This window comes from Strigops habroptila, chromosome W (genome assembly GCF_004027225.2).
Source record: "Strigops habroptila isolate Jane chromosome W, bStrHab1.2.pri, whole genome shotgun sequence".
Taxonomy (NCBI): domain Eukaryota; kingdom Metazoa; phylum Chordata; class Aves; order Psittaciformes; family Psittacidae; genus Strigops; species Strigops habroptila.
The window spans coordinates 30,104,493-30,121,273 of record NC_044301.2 but is presented as its reverse complement, the minus strand read 5'-3'; the positions used below and the strand labels follow the sequence as shown (position 1 = coordinate 30,121,273).

The 16,781-nt window shown below is 47.9% G+C and overlaps 1 protein-coding gene across 1 annotated transcript; it reads right to left on the bottom strand.

The window, feature by feature from the left end:
- Positions 1–309: 309 nt before the first annotated feature.
- On the bottom strand, positions 310–16,497 carry LOC115619002 (zinc finger and BTB domain-containing protein 7C-like). The gene is given in 4 exon segments (XM_030511019.1): positions 310–478; positions 15,995–16,170; positions 16,172–16,225; positions 16,258–16,497. Coding segments are annotated over 4 exon segments (639 nt in total).
- Between the last annotated feature and the right edge of the window lie 284 nt (positions 16,498–16,781).

Here is a 16,781-nt window from a genome sequence, read left to right as displayed (position 1 = left end):
TCTTGGCCTGGCCTTTCCAGATGGAACTGTGAGTGGTGGGTGGCTGGATGGGGCAGTAAGAGCCTCATGGCCCCAAAGGCAAGTGCATCGCAGAGTCTAAAGTGCCAGTGGCCATGGGGCACAGGACCCACCTTCCCACCTGCTCACCCTGGGGATGGCCCCGTGCCCCAAGCCCTGTGGCAGGCCATAGTGGCAAGGGGATGAAGAGCTTCTCAGGAGCCAGATGATGGAAAGGGCAGGCAGGGACTCCGAGGGAGCCAGTTGCCCTATTGGGAAGGGAGCAGTCCTATGGTGGGATTGGGCAGGGGTTTAGTTGCTCACCTCCAAGATGGGAGCCATGTGGCCAAGCCAGATGCCAGTATGGATGTGCATGTGATTCTTTAGGTCATAGTTGTGCACAAATTTGGCATTGCAGTGGATGCAGAGGTATAGCCGCTCCCCTGTGTGCTTCCACATGTTGAATTTGAGCTTGTCCTGCCTGCAAAAGAAAAGGTGCTTGGTCAGGTGGCATGGGCTAGAAGGGATGTGGTTGGGATTGCTCCTTGGATCAGGAGAGGGAAAGGCAAGGTGGGGAGCTCATCCCAGGGCTTCCCCCAATGTATGGATTCTCTCAGAGGCTGGCGTTTGCACCTGCCTCCTCTTTCCCAGGGCAACAGTGCCTAAACATCACACACACAGAGCCCTCCATGTCAGGAGTTTGCAACCCATCCCAGAGAGTTCAAAACAGCATCAATTGGAGGAAAATACCCTATGGAATAAACCCCAAAACCATATGGGAATATCTAAGTAAGTACAGCTATATTACTGCCTGCAAATAAGCAAATTAGTTGAGTTTTGAGAGCCTGGCAATGTGGGGACACACTGCTTAAATGAAGTCCCTCTTAGAGCTGATTTTCCTTTTATCCTTGCACTGACCACTGGGTGTCTCAGGAGAATTGGTTTGAAGCAGGAGCATGGCACAGTGTGAGGCAGGCTGTCCTGGGTTCAGCTATAGCAGTCATTTTTCTCCTTCTTAGTAGCTGGTGCAGTGCTGTGTTTTTTAACTTTCAGCCTGGGAACAACGCTGATAACACTGATGTTTTTAGTTGTTGCTAAGTAATGTTTATTCCAACCAAGGACTTTCTCAGTCTCATGCTTTGCCAGGGAGGAGGGGAAGCTGGGAGGAAACAGAGACAGGACACCTGACCCAAACTGGCCAAAGGGGTATTCCATACCACAGCACGTCATGCCCAGTATATAAACCGGGGGGAGTTACCCGGAAGGCCCAGATCACTGCTCGGGTCGGGCTGGGTATCGGTCGGCGGGTGGTGAGCAATTGTGTCCTCTCCCCTTGTTATTTCACTAATCATTATTATCATTGGTGGTAGCAGTAGTGGTTTTGTATTATACCTTAGTTGCGGGACTGCTCTTATCTCAACCTGTGGGAGTTACATTCTTCCGATTCTCCTCTCCATCCCTCTGGGAGCAGGGGGAGGAAGAAGGGGGGGAGTGAGCAAGCGGCTGTGTGGTTCTGAGTTACCAGCTGGGCTCAAACCATGACACAGGCAGAGGTGCAGGCAGCACACAGGCACTCTGCATCCACTGTCATTCCCTGCCATGATCTCCAACGTCAACAGTCATCCAGCCTCACACACATTTTGGAGAAGGTTTGTAAATACAACTGTGGGACAGCATAATACCCATCCCAAACCCACTTATTTGCAAATATTTAAGGGGAACATCTAAAAGCAAGAATATTTTCCCAAGCTGGCAGTCCTATCACTATTATTTTTCCCAATAAGTGTTTCCTTCTGCAGTCTACAAAAATCACATCTAAGGCATGCGATTACAAAAACCAAAGCTGATTGTAGCTGAACTGAGCTGAACGCGTTGCCTAGGTTGCACTGTCAAAGTTCAAGTAAGCAAAGAGAATCCATATTGTTTTCCAAAATGCTTTTAGTACAATCCCCCCCAGACATTAGTAATGTACCTAAGAATATTTAGAATATATGGAGTCATGTCAGTATTACTGTTGTGGTTTAAGCCCAGCCGGTAACTCAAAACCATGCAGCAGCTCGCTCACTCCCCCACTTCTTCCTCCCCCCACTTCTGGAGGGATGGGGAGGAGAATCGGAAGAATGTAACTCCCACGGGTTGAGATAAGAGCAGTCCAGTAACTAAGGTATAATACAAAACCACTACTACTAGCACTAATAATAATAATGATAAGGGAAATATCAAGGGGAGAGGATACAAATGCTCACCACTCGCTGACCGATACCCAGCACGGCCAGAGCAGTGACGTGGGCCTTCGGGGTAACGCCCCCCAGTTTATATACTGGGCATGATGTGCCATGGTATGGAATACCCCTTTGGCCAGTTTGGGTCAGGTGTCCTGTCTCTGCTTCCTCCCAGCTTCCCCTCCTCCCTGGCAGAGCATGAGACTGAGAAAGTCCTTGGTCGGAGTAAACATTACTTAGCAACAACTAAAACATTGGTGTTATCAGCGTTTTTCCCAGGCTGAAAGTCAAAACCACAGCACTGCACCAGCTACTAAGAAAGAGAAAAATGACTGCTACTGCTGAACCCAAGACAGTATCCACCCCTTATTCCATACCATTCACGTCATGCTCAGATCCCACATTTTTCAATATACCATCGCGTTTGTCTCATATATATATATATATATACACACAAACCCACACCCACACACAAAGAGAAAGATATCATTCCCTAGTCCATGGACCAATCCCTGTAAAGTTGCTGAATTCATCCAGTCCATGATGTCAGGCTCCATCTCTTGTAATACTCTTTGAGGGCAGGAGGGACGGTGTGGAGTGTTGGGTTGTTGCCTGCTGATGACACCGTTGAACTCGTCTGGTCACTGCTGAGCTCGTCTGGTTTTGTCAAAATTCATTCTTTGTTGGGGTGATGATCGGAGGGAAGTCAGGGTCAGTTGCTGGTGACCTGAAGATATCTAGCTGGTGGGCTATAAAAGTGTTATAGAGCAGGCAACAGCATACAATTGAGTTCATTGGCTGTTTTCCGCCAAAATTAAATCCCCTTGAGGTACTCATCGGACTTCCCCATCTTCCCGCACTACCCACCAAGCATATCCAGGTCCCTGAGCAAAAAACAACCCGACGTGTGAGTTTGCCCCAAGAAATTCTTTATGTGCGGAGATTAACGGCACGGACTCAGTGCGTCTTCAGGCAGTGAATCACTTTATTGCCTATTGCTCTAGCTTTTATACCATTCTAGCAAAGCTATCTTTAGCCTATTGCTCTAACTCTTATGCCAAACTATTTTATCACATCATGTTTAGTTCCTGGTTTACAGTTTTGTTTTTTCCAACATTCCTCGTTGTTTCACAAACAGTCCCAGAATAGCCAGTTCCTTATCTTTCTATTCTCCTACTCCTGCCCATCTGGGTTGCTCTGCTTAATCACACAGTGTACTTTGCTTCTTCTTTAACTCTTTCTTCTCCAGCCAAGCAGTTACCTCTCTCTGGCAATAATGAAATAGTTTCCATCCTGTCCTACATTGATGTGCACCACAGGAACTTTATCCCCCTCTACAGTAAGTAAAAGTTCTGATTGGGCTGGGCCAGCCCTGTTGGCAGATCCCCTCGTGTTGACCAACCAGGTGACTTCTGGTAAATGTGTATCCCAGTGTTTGAAAGTCCCACCACCCATTGCTCTCAGTGTAGTTTTTAACAGCCCATTGTACCGTTCGATTTTACAAGAGGCTGGTGCATGGTAGGGGATGTGATATACCCACTCAATGCCATGCTCTTTGGCCCAAGTGTCTATAAGCTTGTTCCAGAAATGAGTCCCATTATCTGACTCAATTCTCTCTGGGGTGCCGTGTCACCACAAGACTTGTTTCTCAAGGCCCAGGATACTGTTCTGGGCAGTGGTGTGGGGCACAGCATATGTTTCCAAGCCATCCGGTGTTTGCTTCCACCATGGTCAGCACATGGCGCTTGCCTTGGCAGGTCAGTGGGAGTGTAATATAGTCAATCTGTCAGGCCTCCCCATACCTGTACTTCGGCCATCGTCCTCCATACCAGAGAGGCTTTAACCCTTTGGCTTGCTTAATTGCAGCACATGTTTCACATTCGTGAATAACCTGGGCAATAGCGTCCATTGTTAAGACCACCCTTCGATCACGAGCCCATCTATATGTTGCATCTCTGCCTTGATGGCCTGAGGTGTCATGGGCCCACTGGGCTAAAAGTAACTCACCCTTCTGTTGCCAATCTAAGTCCATCTGAGCCACTTCAGTCTTAGCAGCTTTATCCACTTGCTGGTTGTTCTGGTGTTCCTCAGTGGCCTGACTCTTGGGTACATGAGCATCTAGGTGGCATACCTTCACCACCAGGTTCTGCACCCGGGCAGCGATATCTTGCCACAGTGCAGCAGCCCAGATGGGTTTACCTCTGCGTTGCCAGTTGCTCTGCTTCCATTGCTGCAAACACCCCCACAGGGCATTTGCCACCATCCATGAGTTAGTATAAAGTACTGGCCATTTTTCTCTTTCAGCAATGTCCAAGGCCAGCTGGATGGCTTTCACCTCTGCAAACTGACTCTATTCACCCTCTCCTTCAGCAGTTTCTGCAACTTGTCACAGGGGACTCCACACAGCTGCCTTCCATCTCTGATGCTTTCCCACAATACAGCAGGACCCATCAGTAAACAAGGCATATTGCTTCTCACTCTCTGACAGTTCATTATATGGTGGGGCCTCTTCAGCACGCATCACCTCCTCTTCTGGTGACATCCCAAAATCTTTGCCCTCTGGCCAGTCCATGATGACTTCTAGAATTCCTGGATGACTGGGATTTCCTATTCGAGCTCTTGTGTAACTAATGCGGCCCACTTACTCCATGTAGCATCAGTTGCATGATGTGTAGAGGAGACCCTGCCTTTGAACATCCAGCCCAGCACAGGCAACCAGGGTGCCAGGAGGAGCTGTGCTTCAGTGCCAATCACTTCTGAGGCAGCTCGAACCCCTTCATAGGCTGCCAGTATCTCTTTTTCAGTGGGAGTGTAGCTGCCCTCGGATCCTCTGTATCCCCAACTCCAAAAGCTGAGGGGTCAACCTCGAGTCTCCCCTGGAGCTTTCTGCCAGAGGCTCCAGGTAGGACCATTCTCCCCTGCTGCGGTATAAAGCACATTTTTCACATCTGGCCCGGCCCGGACTGGTCCAAGGGCTACTGCATGAACTATTTCTCGTTTAATTTGTTCAAAGGCTTGTTGTTGCTCAGGGCCCCATTTGAAATCATTCTTCTTCCGGGTCACGTGGTAGAGAAGTCTTACAATCAGACTGTAATCTGGGACGTGCATTCTACAGAACCCCACAACACCTAAGAAAGCTTGTGTTTCTTTCTTGTTAGTTGGTGGAGACATTGCTGTTATCTTGTTGATCACATCTGTGGGGATCTGGTGATGTCCATCTTGCCATTTTATTCCCCAAAATTGAATCTCCTGTGCAGGTCCCTTGACCTTATTCCATTTTATGGTAAAACCGGCCTTCAGCAGGATTTGGATTATCTTCCTCCCTTTCTCAAAAACTTCTTCCGCTGTATCACCCCACACAATGATGTCATCAATGTATTGCAGGTGTTCTGGAGCTTGCCCCTGTTCCAGTGCAATCTGGATCAGTCCATGGCAGATGGTAGGGCTGTGTTTCCACCCCTGGGGCAGCCGGTTCCGAGTGTACTGGACACCCCTCCAAGTGAAAGCAAACTGTGGCCTGCATTCTGCTGCCAAAGGGATTGAGAAAAATGCATTGGCAATATCACTTGTGGCATCCCACTTGGCTGCCTTTGACTCCAGTTCATATTGAAGTTCTAGCATGTCCGGTACGGCAGCACTCAATGGTGGTGTGAGTCCGTTCAGGCCACGATAGTCTACTGTTAGTCTCCACTCTCCATTAGACTTTTGCACTGGCCATATGGGGCTATTAAAGGGTGAGTGCGTCCTGCTGATCACTCCTTGGATCTCCGATCTACAGATCAGCTTATGAATGGGAATCAGGGAGTCTCGGTTGGTGCGATATTGCCACCGGTGCACTGTTGTGGTCGCAATTGGCACTTGTTGTTCTTTGACCTTCAGCAACCACACAACAGAAGGATCCTCTGAGAGACCAGGCAAGGTGGACAGCTGCTTAATTTCCTCTGTCTCCAAGGCAGCGATACCAAAAGCCCATCTATACCCTTTTGGGTCTTTGAAGTACCCTCTCCTGAGATTGTCTCTGCCAAGGGTGCATGGAGTCCCTGGACCAGTCACAATGGGGTGCTTTTGCCACTTCCTCCCAGTCAGGCTGATTTCAGCCTCCAGTACAGTCAACTCTTGGGATCCTCCTGTCACTCCAGAAATATAAATGGGTTCCGCCCCTTGATACCTTGATGGAATCAGGGTATACTGTGCACTGGTATCTACTAGAGCCTTATTCTTCTGTGGGACGGATGTGCCAGGCCATCTGATCCACACAGTCCAGTAAACCCGATTATCCCTCTCCTCCACCTGGCTGGAGGCAGGGCCCCTCTAGTAGTGATCACAAGATTGTCCACTTCTGTCTTGTAGAAAAGGATTAGTATTCCTTATCACAGGAGCTGGAGTAAAATCAGCTCTTCCACTCCATCTGGGAAACTGCTCACCAGAGACTGGAGCAGCAGCTTTCATGGGAGGATCATCCTTGATAATTGTTCTCCAATTCACGCACCCGTTGCTCCAGAACTGAGGTAGGTTTTCCATCCCACTTTTTCATGTCTTCTCCTTGATCCCACAGGTAAAACCATTGGGTGGCCCGTGGTGTGTATCTCCTGTATTTTCTCTCTCGAGCAGTAGGGCATCTTCTGTTAATAGTTGAGACATGGGTTGGTATACGTGGGGAGCTGGATAGATCGGATAAATCGTCTCTCAATTATTTGAACTCCTGGGACAGTTTTTCCACAGCTGAAATGATGGAAGGGGTGAGATTGTCTTCGAACTCTCGGAGTTGACGAGTCACTTCATCCATTGTTGGTGGCGCTATGTCATTCCAGGTCATTGATGCCAATGAGTGGGCATATGATCATGGCGCACTCCGTGCAAGTTTCTGCCACATGGGTCATGTACATTCAACTTCATCTGGATCTACGGATGCATTCCCGGCATCCGGCCTACAATAGATCATCTCTATAATGGCTGATTCCCTCAGGGACTGGATGCTTCTCTCTATCGTGGTCCAGTTGGCTGAGCGACTCATAACATCATCTCTGTAGGGAAACCTTTCCTTCACAGCTGCCAGGAGCTGCCTCCAAAGGCTGAAGGCTTGTTTCTCTTTTAGAATCGCTTTGTCAATTCCCCCTTCCCTAGCAAGTGATCCCAGCTGCTTGGCTTCCCTACCTTCTAGTTCGTGACCATCGGCCCCATTGTCCCAGCATCGGAGCAACCAGGTGACAATGTACTCCCCTGGAAGACGGGTGAAATCTTTTCGCATATTCCGCAGCTCGGTCGAGGTCCGGGGTCGAGAAGTCACTTCTTCTTCTTCCTCTTCCTCTGATCCACGTAGTGTTAACTCTTGTTCAGATGCTGTCCCCTGTAGTAAGTGCATTGCGACTTCACCTTTCTTCACTGCACGGGTTGCTTTTTGTGCCTCTCCTTTGCTTTTGCTTACAGGGGCAACCAATATTGTCACAAATTGGCCATTTGGTTTAGCTGCAGTGTCTGCCACTGGCGTTGGAGTGGCTGCAGTGTCTATTGCCGGGGTTGGTGCAGCTGCTGTGCTTGAGGGTTGATTAACACCAACACCTGCATTGTCTGTTGCTCTCGGGGTTTGAGTAGCTCCTGTGCTTGCCACTGGGGTTGGTGTAGCTGCTGTATTTGAAGGTGGAGTAGTTGCATTGTCTGTTGAGGTCAGGGTTTGGGCAACTGCTGTCCTTGTCACTGGGATTGGTGTAGCTGTTGTGCTTGGAGTTGGAGTAGCTGCATTGTCTGTTGCTTTGCCATCAGATCCAGAGACATTTTTTTCCCCTTGAAAGTTAGTGTTGAACCGGGCTCTGTAGGCGTAGGCCAAGCCCCAGCACGTTGCCATGATTTGTCCCTCTCTCGTATACCCAGAAAGACAGCACACCTCGTTTAAGTGTTTTACTAGTTTTTCCGGATGTTGCACTTGTTCAGCGGTGAAGTTCCAAAGCACTGGAGGGGCCCATGGGCCTAGATACTTGCCCATACTATCCCACACGCCCTGCCACTCATGACTGTCCAGCCTCAGGGAAAATCTCTTGGTGGTCCTCCTACATCATCGTCTAACCCTAGACCAGATTCGAACCCAATACTGCTTAACTTTTGAGATCAGATGAAATAGGGTGTTCCCAGGGTGGGATGGCCATGGGTAAAACACACTCTGTATGTGTGCCAACATGCTGATGCCCAGCACAATCAGCAGGCAGGTCTCAAGGGTGTTCAAAGGCCATCCAAAACCTTCAGAACTCTCAAATGCTGTTGTAAATAGCCTGGTGGGGGAGCGGGGGTGTGTAAGGGAATGCCTTCTTCGTAGGTTGACCTCCGGAGGGGAAAAAAAAGATTTTTAATTGCTAAAAAATTTCATTATATACCTCCGAAAGTATAGAGGTGATGACCGTGCTGGGAACGCAAGCCAGACCAGTTTCATGATCAATGAGTCTATTGCATTACAAGTCATTACCATGAAGTACAGTGAAACAAGAACCTTAGCCCAGGCCTCCCAGCCATCAAACACTAAAACAGCAAATAGTGGCTGTAAGTAAGGTACGACATGCTGAAACTCTGAGATCAAGCGCAACAACTCTGAGAGCAAATAAATCAACATTGTAAGGAGTAGTAACAATGAATGCTTATCACAAATATGATTAGACACACTCTGGTCAGATCTGTCTTTATCTCAACCCTTCGTGCCCCACATTGGGCTCCACAAAGAACTGTTTTGGTTTAATCCCAGCCCTTAACTCGGAACCAACTAGCTGCTTGCTCACTCCCCCCTTTCCTCCAAACCCGCTCCCGGAGGGATGGGGAGGAGAATCGGAAGAATGTAACTCCCACGGGTTGAGATAAGAACAGTCCAGTAACTAAGGTATAATACAAAAAAACTACTACTTCCACTAATAATAATAATGATAAGGGAAATAACAAGGGGAGAGAATACAATTGCTCACCACCCGCCAGCCGATACTCAGCCCGACCCGAGCAGCGATCTGGGCCTTCCAGGTAACTCCCCCCAGTTTATATATTGGGCATGATGTGCCATGGTATGGAATACCCCTTTGGCTTGTTTGGGTCAGGTGTCCTGTCTCTGCTTCCTCCCGGCTTCCCCTCCTCCCTGGCAGAGCATGAGACTGACAAAGTCTTTGGTCGGAGTAAACATTACTTAGCAACAACTAAAAACATCGGTGTTATCAGTGTTGTTCTCAGGCTGAAAGTCAAAAACACAGCACTGCACCAGCTAATAACAAGAAGAAAAATGACTGCTATAGCTGATCCCAGGGCAATTATATATAAAATATGTGATCATGCAAAAAAAAAAAAAAAAAACACACACAAAAAATACCTACACAAAAAAACCAAAACAAAAAACCCCAAAAAATCAATTTATGCTTTCAGGTCAAGCCCTCAAAACTTGCAAGGTACTGCCATTGTACTAATTTCTGCCACCCTTCCTGTGTGCATCTTGAAATAGTTTTTGGTGATGTTACCAGCCGCATACTGGTGTCGGCCACACTGCGAGCAGTGCAGCCCTTCAATGGGCATCCTTGAAAACCATTTCCTCGGGATCAAGGATGCAGAGAAGTATCCCTAGCAGGAGAGTCACTTCTTCACCAGATGATGCTTTATTACCTTTGGGAAACCAGTCCCAGCCTGATCCTGCATGTGCAGTGGCAGTGCAGGCAGTGGAGCTCATAGAATCATAGAATGGTCTTTGTTGGAAGGGACCTTAAAGATCATCTAGTTGCAACCCCCCTGCCATGGGCAGAGACACCTTCCACTAGACCAAGTTGCGCAAAGCCCCATCCAACCTGGCCTTAAACACTTCCAGGGATGGGGCTGCCACAATTTCTCTGAGCAACCTGTGCCAGTGTCTTGCCACACTCATAGTGAAGAATTTTTTCCTAATATCTAATCTAAATCTACCCTCTGTCAGTTTAAAGCCATTACCCCCTCTCCAGCTTTCTTGTACCCTTTAGGTACTAGAAGGCTGCTATAAGGTCTCCCCAGAGCCTTCAGCCTTCAGGCTCAACAAGCCCAACTCTCTCAGCCTGTCCTCATAGGAGAGGTACTCCAGCCCTCTGATCATCTTTGTAGCCCTCCTCCGGACTTCCTCAAGCAGGTCCACATCCCTCTTGTGTTGAGGGCCCCCAAGCTGAATGCAGTACTTACTTACTTAAGGTGGGGTCTCACGAGAGCAGAGTAGAGGGGGAGAATCACCTCCCTCAACCTGCTGGCCATGCTCCTTTTGATGCAGCCCAGCATACAATTGGCTTTCTGGGCTGCAAGCGCACATTGCCAGCTCATGTCAAGCTTTTTGTCAGCCAACACCCCCAAGTCCTGTTCCTCGGAGCTGCTCTCAATCCAGTCTCCACCCAGCCTGTATTTGTGCTTGAGGTTGCCCTGACCCAGGTGCAGGACCTTGCACTTGGCCTTGTTAAACTTCATGAAGTTTGCACTGGTCCACCTCTCAAGCCTTTCAAGGTCCCTCTGGATGGCATCCCTTCCCTCCAGTGTGTCAACCGTACCACACAGCTTGGTGTCATTGGCAAACTTGCTGAGGGTGCACTCAATCCCACTCTCCATGTTGCCAACAAAGATGTTGAACAGTGCCAGTCCCAATACCGACCCCTGAGGAACACCACTCGTCACCGATCTCCACTTGGACATTGAGTCGTTGACCACAACTCTTTGAGAGTGACCACCCAGCCAATGGATGTTCCCTGCCTGTGCAAAGGTTGTAACAAGCTCGCATGAGGTTTACAAACCACACAGATTTTTAGGGAGACAGAAAAAAAGCACCTCTCTGTCCCCACGCCAAGCCCAGGGCCAGATTCCAACTTCCCACTCTGAAATTTTCAAAGAAGTTGCTTTTATCCTAAGATTTTAACAAGGGTGCATTTCCCCCAAAAGGGCTGAAATCAGTTCTCAGCAGCAGACAAAGCAGCATGGAAAATTTAATCCCAAATGGATAATGCACAGCAAAGTTGTAAGCAGACGAACACAGGGGCTCATAATGTGAAATGTTGGGAAATGTTAATAAAAAGCATAGCTACCAGCCCCACCTATAATTTAAACCTATATATGTAACTTTTAACCTATTGCTTTCCCTGATAAACATGCAGTGTGCCAGGATTGTATAATGTAAATACAGGTGTCGTGGTTTAAAAAAAGCTTTTTTCAGGCTATTAGCCATCTCTGGCAGCAGATGGGGAGAAACTCAATCCTCCCTTCTCTGACAGCATCTTCATGGGATGGAAGAGAGGTTTTATGGCTCTATCTGGAGAAGCTCAGAAGTTGTGGGGGTGAGATGCTCTGGCTGTGGTGAAGCACCCAGGGGAGGATGCAGCATGGGAAACACAGGCTTTTCAAGATGGGAGCTCGCAGTCTCACTGAAGAAGAACCATGCTCCATGTATGTGAATAACCGTAATGCTGAAATATTTGTAGTTTTCTCCAGTGTTTTAGCAGGGTAAACCAGCAGATTAAAAACTGAGCAGTCTTTAAACAAGTTTAAGGAAAAAAATTAATGAGCTATTAAATGAAGTCCTCCTTCCTGCAGTCAGATGTCCTTGGGAGTCAGGAGTAGCAGATCCAGGTGCATGTGGGCTCCTTGCTGGTGCATGTGGGTTCCATGTGGGAGCCCACAGATGTGAAGGGATCTGACAGGGAGGTTGGGGGACTCCCCACCCAGGAAAATATATTTTCTCTATTTCCCCCAGTAAATTTGCTCCTCCACAACTGAGGACTGATTCGCTCAGAAATCTCATTTGGGAACCTCAGCTTCCCTGCATCCTCATTCCCAGGGGACCCCAAGGGTGAATGTCTGGGCTTGCATCTCCCTGGCGAAGGCATCACTCACTGCCATGGGTGCACGTCCAATACTTTCAGGAAGCATGAGATTTCCCCTCGAGAGCAAAACATGTAATGCAAGTGGCGGTGTTCAGGAAATCCTGGCAGAAATCTCTTCCTACATCTCAATCACTCCACTTTGCTTAAATACACTTTTCCCTAAAGGAGAGCTCACACATTAGAGTAATGCTGAAAATGGCTAAAAAACCCCGCCAAACAAACCTAAACAAAATACATTTAAAAATAAACCAATGTTTTGAAATTTTCACTTTGCTCAGGGTGTTAAAGAAGGAGAAAACCCTCCAGCCTTCAGCTCTGTGGGGGATGACCCAAATGAACGGCTTTGTTTTCATGAATGATGATGGGAGACTGCACAGTTGGTTTATGTCCTGGGTTCAGCTGTAACAGTTATTTTTCTCCTTCTTAGTAGCTGGTGCAGTGCTGTGTTTTTTACTTTAGTCTGAGAACAATGCTGATAACACACCGATGTTTTTAGTTGTTGCTAAGTAATGCTTACTCCGATCAAGGACTTTTCAGTCTCATGCTCTGCCAGTGAGGAGGGGCATGGGAAGCTGGGAGGAAGCAGAGACAGGACACCTGACCCAAACTAGCCAAAGGGGTATTCCATACCACAGCACGTCATGCCCAGTAAATAAACTGAGGGGAGTTACCTGGAAGGCCCAGATCACTGCTTGGGTCGGGCTGGGTATCAGTCAGTGGGTGGTAAGCAATTGTATTGTGCATCACTTGTGTTTTTTGTTTTCTTTTCCTTTTCCCCTTTTAGTTTTATATTCTCTCCCCTTGTTATTTCCCTTATTGTTATTATTATTGGTGGTAGCAGTGGTTTTGTATTATACCTTAGTTACTGGACTGTTCTTATCTCAACCTGTGGGATTTACATTCTTTCGATTCTCCTCCCCATCCCTCTGGGAGCGGGGGGGGGGGGGGGGAGGGGGAAGAAGAGGGGGGAGTAAGCGAGCAGCTGTGTGGTTCTGAGTTACTGGCTGGGTTTAAACCACGACAGGTTAGTTCCAATCTTCTTTGTGATTATTTTCTTGGGTTAAAGTCCTTCTATCCCTGTGCTTTGCATTTAGAAACTGTTAAGCATATGGGGGGACGTAGAAGCTGTTGGGTTTAACCCTGCATTAGTAATGGGCCACACTCTAGTGGAGTGGATCCATCTCTGCATGGATCCTTGTAACCTCCAAGGTGCTGAATTAACCTGTCTGGATTAGGTGCCAGGATACTAGAATTCCCACCTGAACCCTCCTACTAACCTTTGCAGTGACTGTGAGTCAGTACCAACATCTCTCCATGCCTCAGTTTTCCCAAATGAAGCCAACAATGCTGCCCTTGCTTGTAAAGGACTTTGGGAGCCCTCTGGGAGGGCTCAGCTCTATTATTCCCATTATGGGGAAGATGTCAATGACGGGTCAAGCCAAGTTATTTCCTTGTCAGCAATTAGTACCTGGGGCATCACACCCAGGAGAGCGATGGGGACTGTAGGATGGGACTAGCCAGGTGGTCCCTCCAGCTTGGGATACAGCCACACTCACCAGGCTGAACCCATCCCCCTCCTTCCAGCAGAGCCCGCCTATCTGGAGGTGACAACCCTGCACTAACCTGGGGATGCATCAGGAACCAGATTCAAATTCCTGCAGGCAAGAATTAGCACCAGGCAGTGGCCTTTCCCCTGCAAATATCAGGGTGAGCCAGCTCACGTCACGTACACCCACCCGAGGCATGATGCTCCTCACATTATAATACAGTGTCTGCTGCGTTAATGGAGAGGAGCATGGAAATTTATTTTCAGGTCAAATCCTTATCATATGCATAGCTTCCACTCAAATATTATCACAGGGGTGGGAGAAGAAAAGAAAGGCTGAATGCGGGAGCACCCCAAGTGTCTGGCCATTATCAGGAGCTCGCCTTTGCCTACTGTGCATATTATTTTCCTCTGGTTTGCTTAATCATAGAATCGTAGAATCATAGGATGGTTAGGGTTGGAAAGGACCTTAAGATCATCTAGTTCCAACCCCCCTGCCATGGGCAGGGACACCTTGCACTAAACCATGTCGCCCAAGGCTCCATCCAACCTGGCCTTGAACACTGCCAGGGATGAAGCATTCACAACTTCCTTGGGTAACCTGTTCCAGTGCCTCACCACCCTCAGAGTAAAGAACTTCTTCCTTATATCTAACCTAAGCTTCCCCTGTTTAAGTTTGAACCCATTCCCCCTTGTCCTATCACTACAGTCCCTGATGAAGAGTCCCTCCCCAGCATCCTTATAGGCCCCCTTCAGATACTGGAAGGCTGCTATGAGGTCTCCACGCAGCCTTCTCTTCTCCAGGCTGAACAGCCCCAACTTTCTCAGCCTATCTTCATATGGGAGGTACTCCAGCCCCCTTATCATCCTCGCAGCCCTCCTCTGGACTTGCTCCAACAGCTCCATGTCCTTTTTATGTTGAGGACACCAGAACTGTACACAGTACTCCAAGTGAGGTCTCACAAGAGCAGAGTAGAGGGGCAGGATCACCTCCTTAATAGGGCTTTCTCTCTCTCACACGCAGCCAGGAGCTGAAATACTATGGTCTTGTCAGAAAGCCTTATTATTATGGTAAAGATTGTACTCATTAGATATTAATTGTACCCAACAAGAGCAGGTCTGGGAATCTATTTGTTTCTGCTCACCAATTAAATTTGCCCAGCTTTTTAGAGAAGGGTTTTAAGCTGTAGCATTAGATTTGCATAGCCCAGTCTGATTTATTACCATCAAGGAGCCTACTGGAGTGAAGAGAGGTGCAAAAGCTGGGAACTGGTACAAAGGGTGGATCTGGCTGGTCATGCCTGGCTTGGAGCAGCCTGTGTTGGGGCTGGTCTCACCTAACTTGAGCTACCTAAAAGTTAGTTGCCTTAGCTAAGCTACACAGATTGTCTTTGCGGTCAGGGATAACACCTTCGCTCACTCCCTTTTCTCATCTACATCTTTGAGGGTGCTGATCTCTTTCCACTGACCATGGAGGGAGTCGAGGTGCCAGGTTTTTCGGTGGCCAGTGTTCAGGGTGATGAAACATAGAATCATAGAATCGTTTAGGTTGGAAAATACCCTTAAGATCATTGAATCCAACTGTAAACCTAACACTGCCAAGTCCACCACTAAACCATGTCCCCCAACACCACATGTACACATCTTTTAAATACCCCCAGGGAGAGTGACTCCACCACTTCCCTGGGCAGCCTGTTCCAATGCTTGACAACTCTTTCAGTGAAGACATTTTTCCTAATATGCAATATCTAAACCTCCCCTGGTGAAACTTGAGGCCATTTCTTCTCATCCTGTCACTTGTTACCTGGAAAAAGGGACTGACACCAACCTCACTACTAGCATATAATAATTAGGACCTTTCCATCCTCAGAAAGCTCAGACACTGTCATGTCTAAACATGTGCAACTTGGTTGTGGTCTGCACTGATGCCAAAATGTGCAAACCCAAACTAATTACATCCTGCAGTTAAATGGTCCTCCCACCTCAACACATCTCCTAGCACATTAAAGATGAAGCCTCTTTTGCTGTTTGACCATCTGTTTTCCGTCTCCCTATGGTCCAACTGTGGTGAACTATGGTGGGGTTGAAAATATCCTGTTACTTATTTAAGCTTTTGTCCAGTGAGGGGATGGATCCAGTGAGTTGTGGATGTGATCCACAACCCACCAAAATCAGTAGGTTCATTTTCTTCCTCCATCCTTCCTTCCTCCCTTTTTCTGAAGGGATAGAGATCATGCCCTGCTTTCTTTGCTACTTTTTTTTGGGGGGGGGGGGCAGGGGAAGAGACATGTAGCTTAGGAATCAGCCATGGGTTGTGACGTGGCCCCTCCAACCCCCACCCCCACCCTCCCCACACATGGCCACGCACAGCAGAGGTAACCAACACACACCTGGTAAAGCGGACTTCACAGATATTGCACATATATGGCTTCTCTTCCATATGGGTCCTCATGTGCCTGAGCAGCTTGCCAGCTCCTGTGATGACTTTGTTACAGATGGGACATTGCTGGGGTGCCTTGGGCTTTATCTTTCTCTCTTCCTCCAGGTGCCATGGGGGAAAAAACTCCTCCAAACTGGGTAGCGCTTTGGAAATTGAGATAAGTGCTATAGTCAGTCTTTGCCTTAATATGCCCTAAGGGAGCTGCTGGGGTTTGACAAAGTCAATCTCGTAAACATAGGGCTGGTTTGTTAAAGTGTGAGTAGTGAAGAGTTTTTTGAAGTACTTGCTGCAGGCAGCAAGGACGGACCGATGGGTCTGGTACTCCTGGTCCTGTACAATGAGGATGACATCACAGAGGAGACCGTCATGCCACTGCTCATTTAAACCACATAAGACTTGACTGCTGTGGTTTGGGAATGGGATCCTAATAAGATCTTCAATGCCATTGGCCATATTCTCATTTAGTGCCCTAGAACAAAACACAGACAGTAGAGCAGAGGATTCCCAATCAATAATGTTGAAGCGACCCTGCCTTCTCTTGGTATCCTTGTCTCCCTTGCCTCACTTGGACTTCTGTAATCACCTCCTGCTTGCACTGCCCCAGTACATCTCCATGTCACCTTCAACTCCTTCCAGTTCTTCTGTGATTTAATCTCTGCTTCCCTCCACATACCTTCATCTCCTCCTTTGTCTCCATCCTTCTCTTCTCAGTTCCCACCCTATTTGCTTTTTGATAA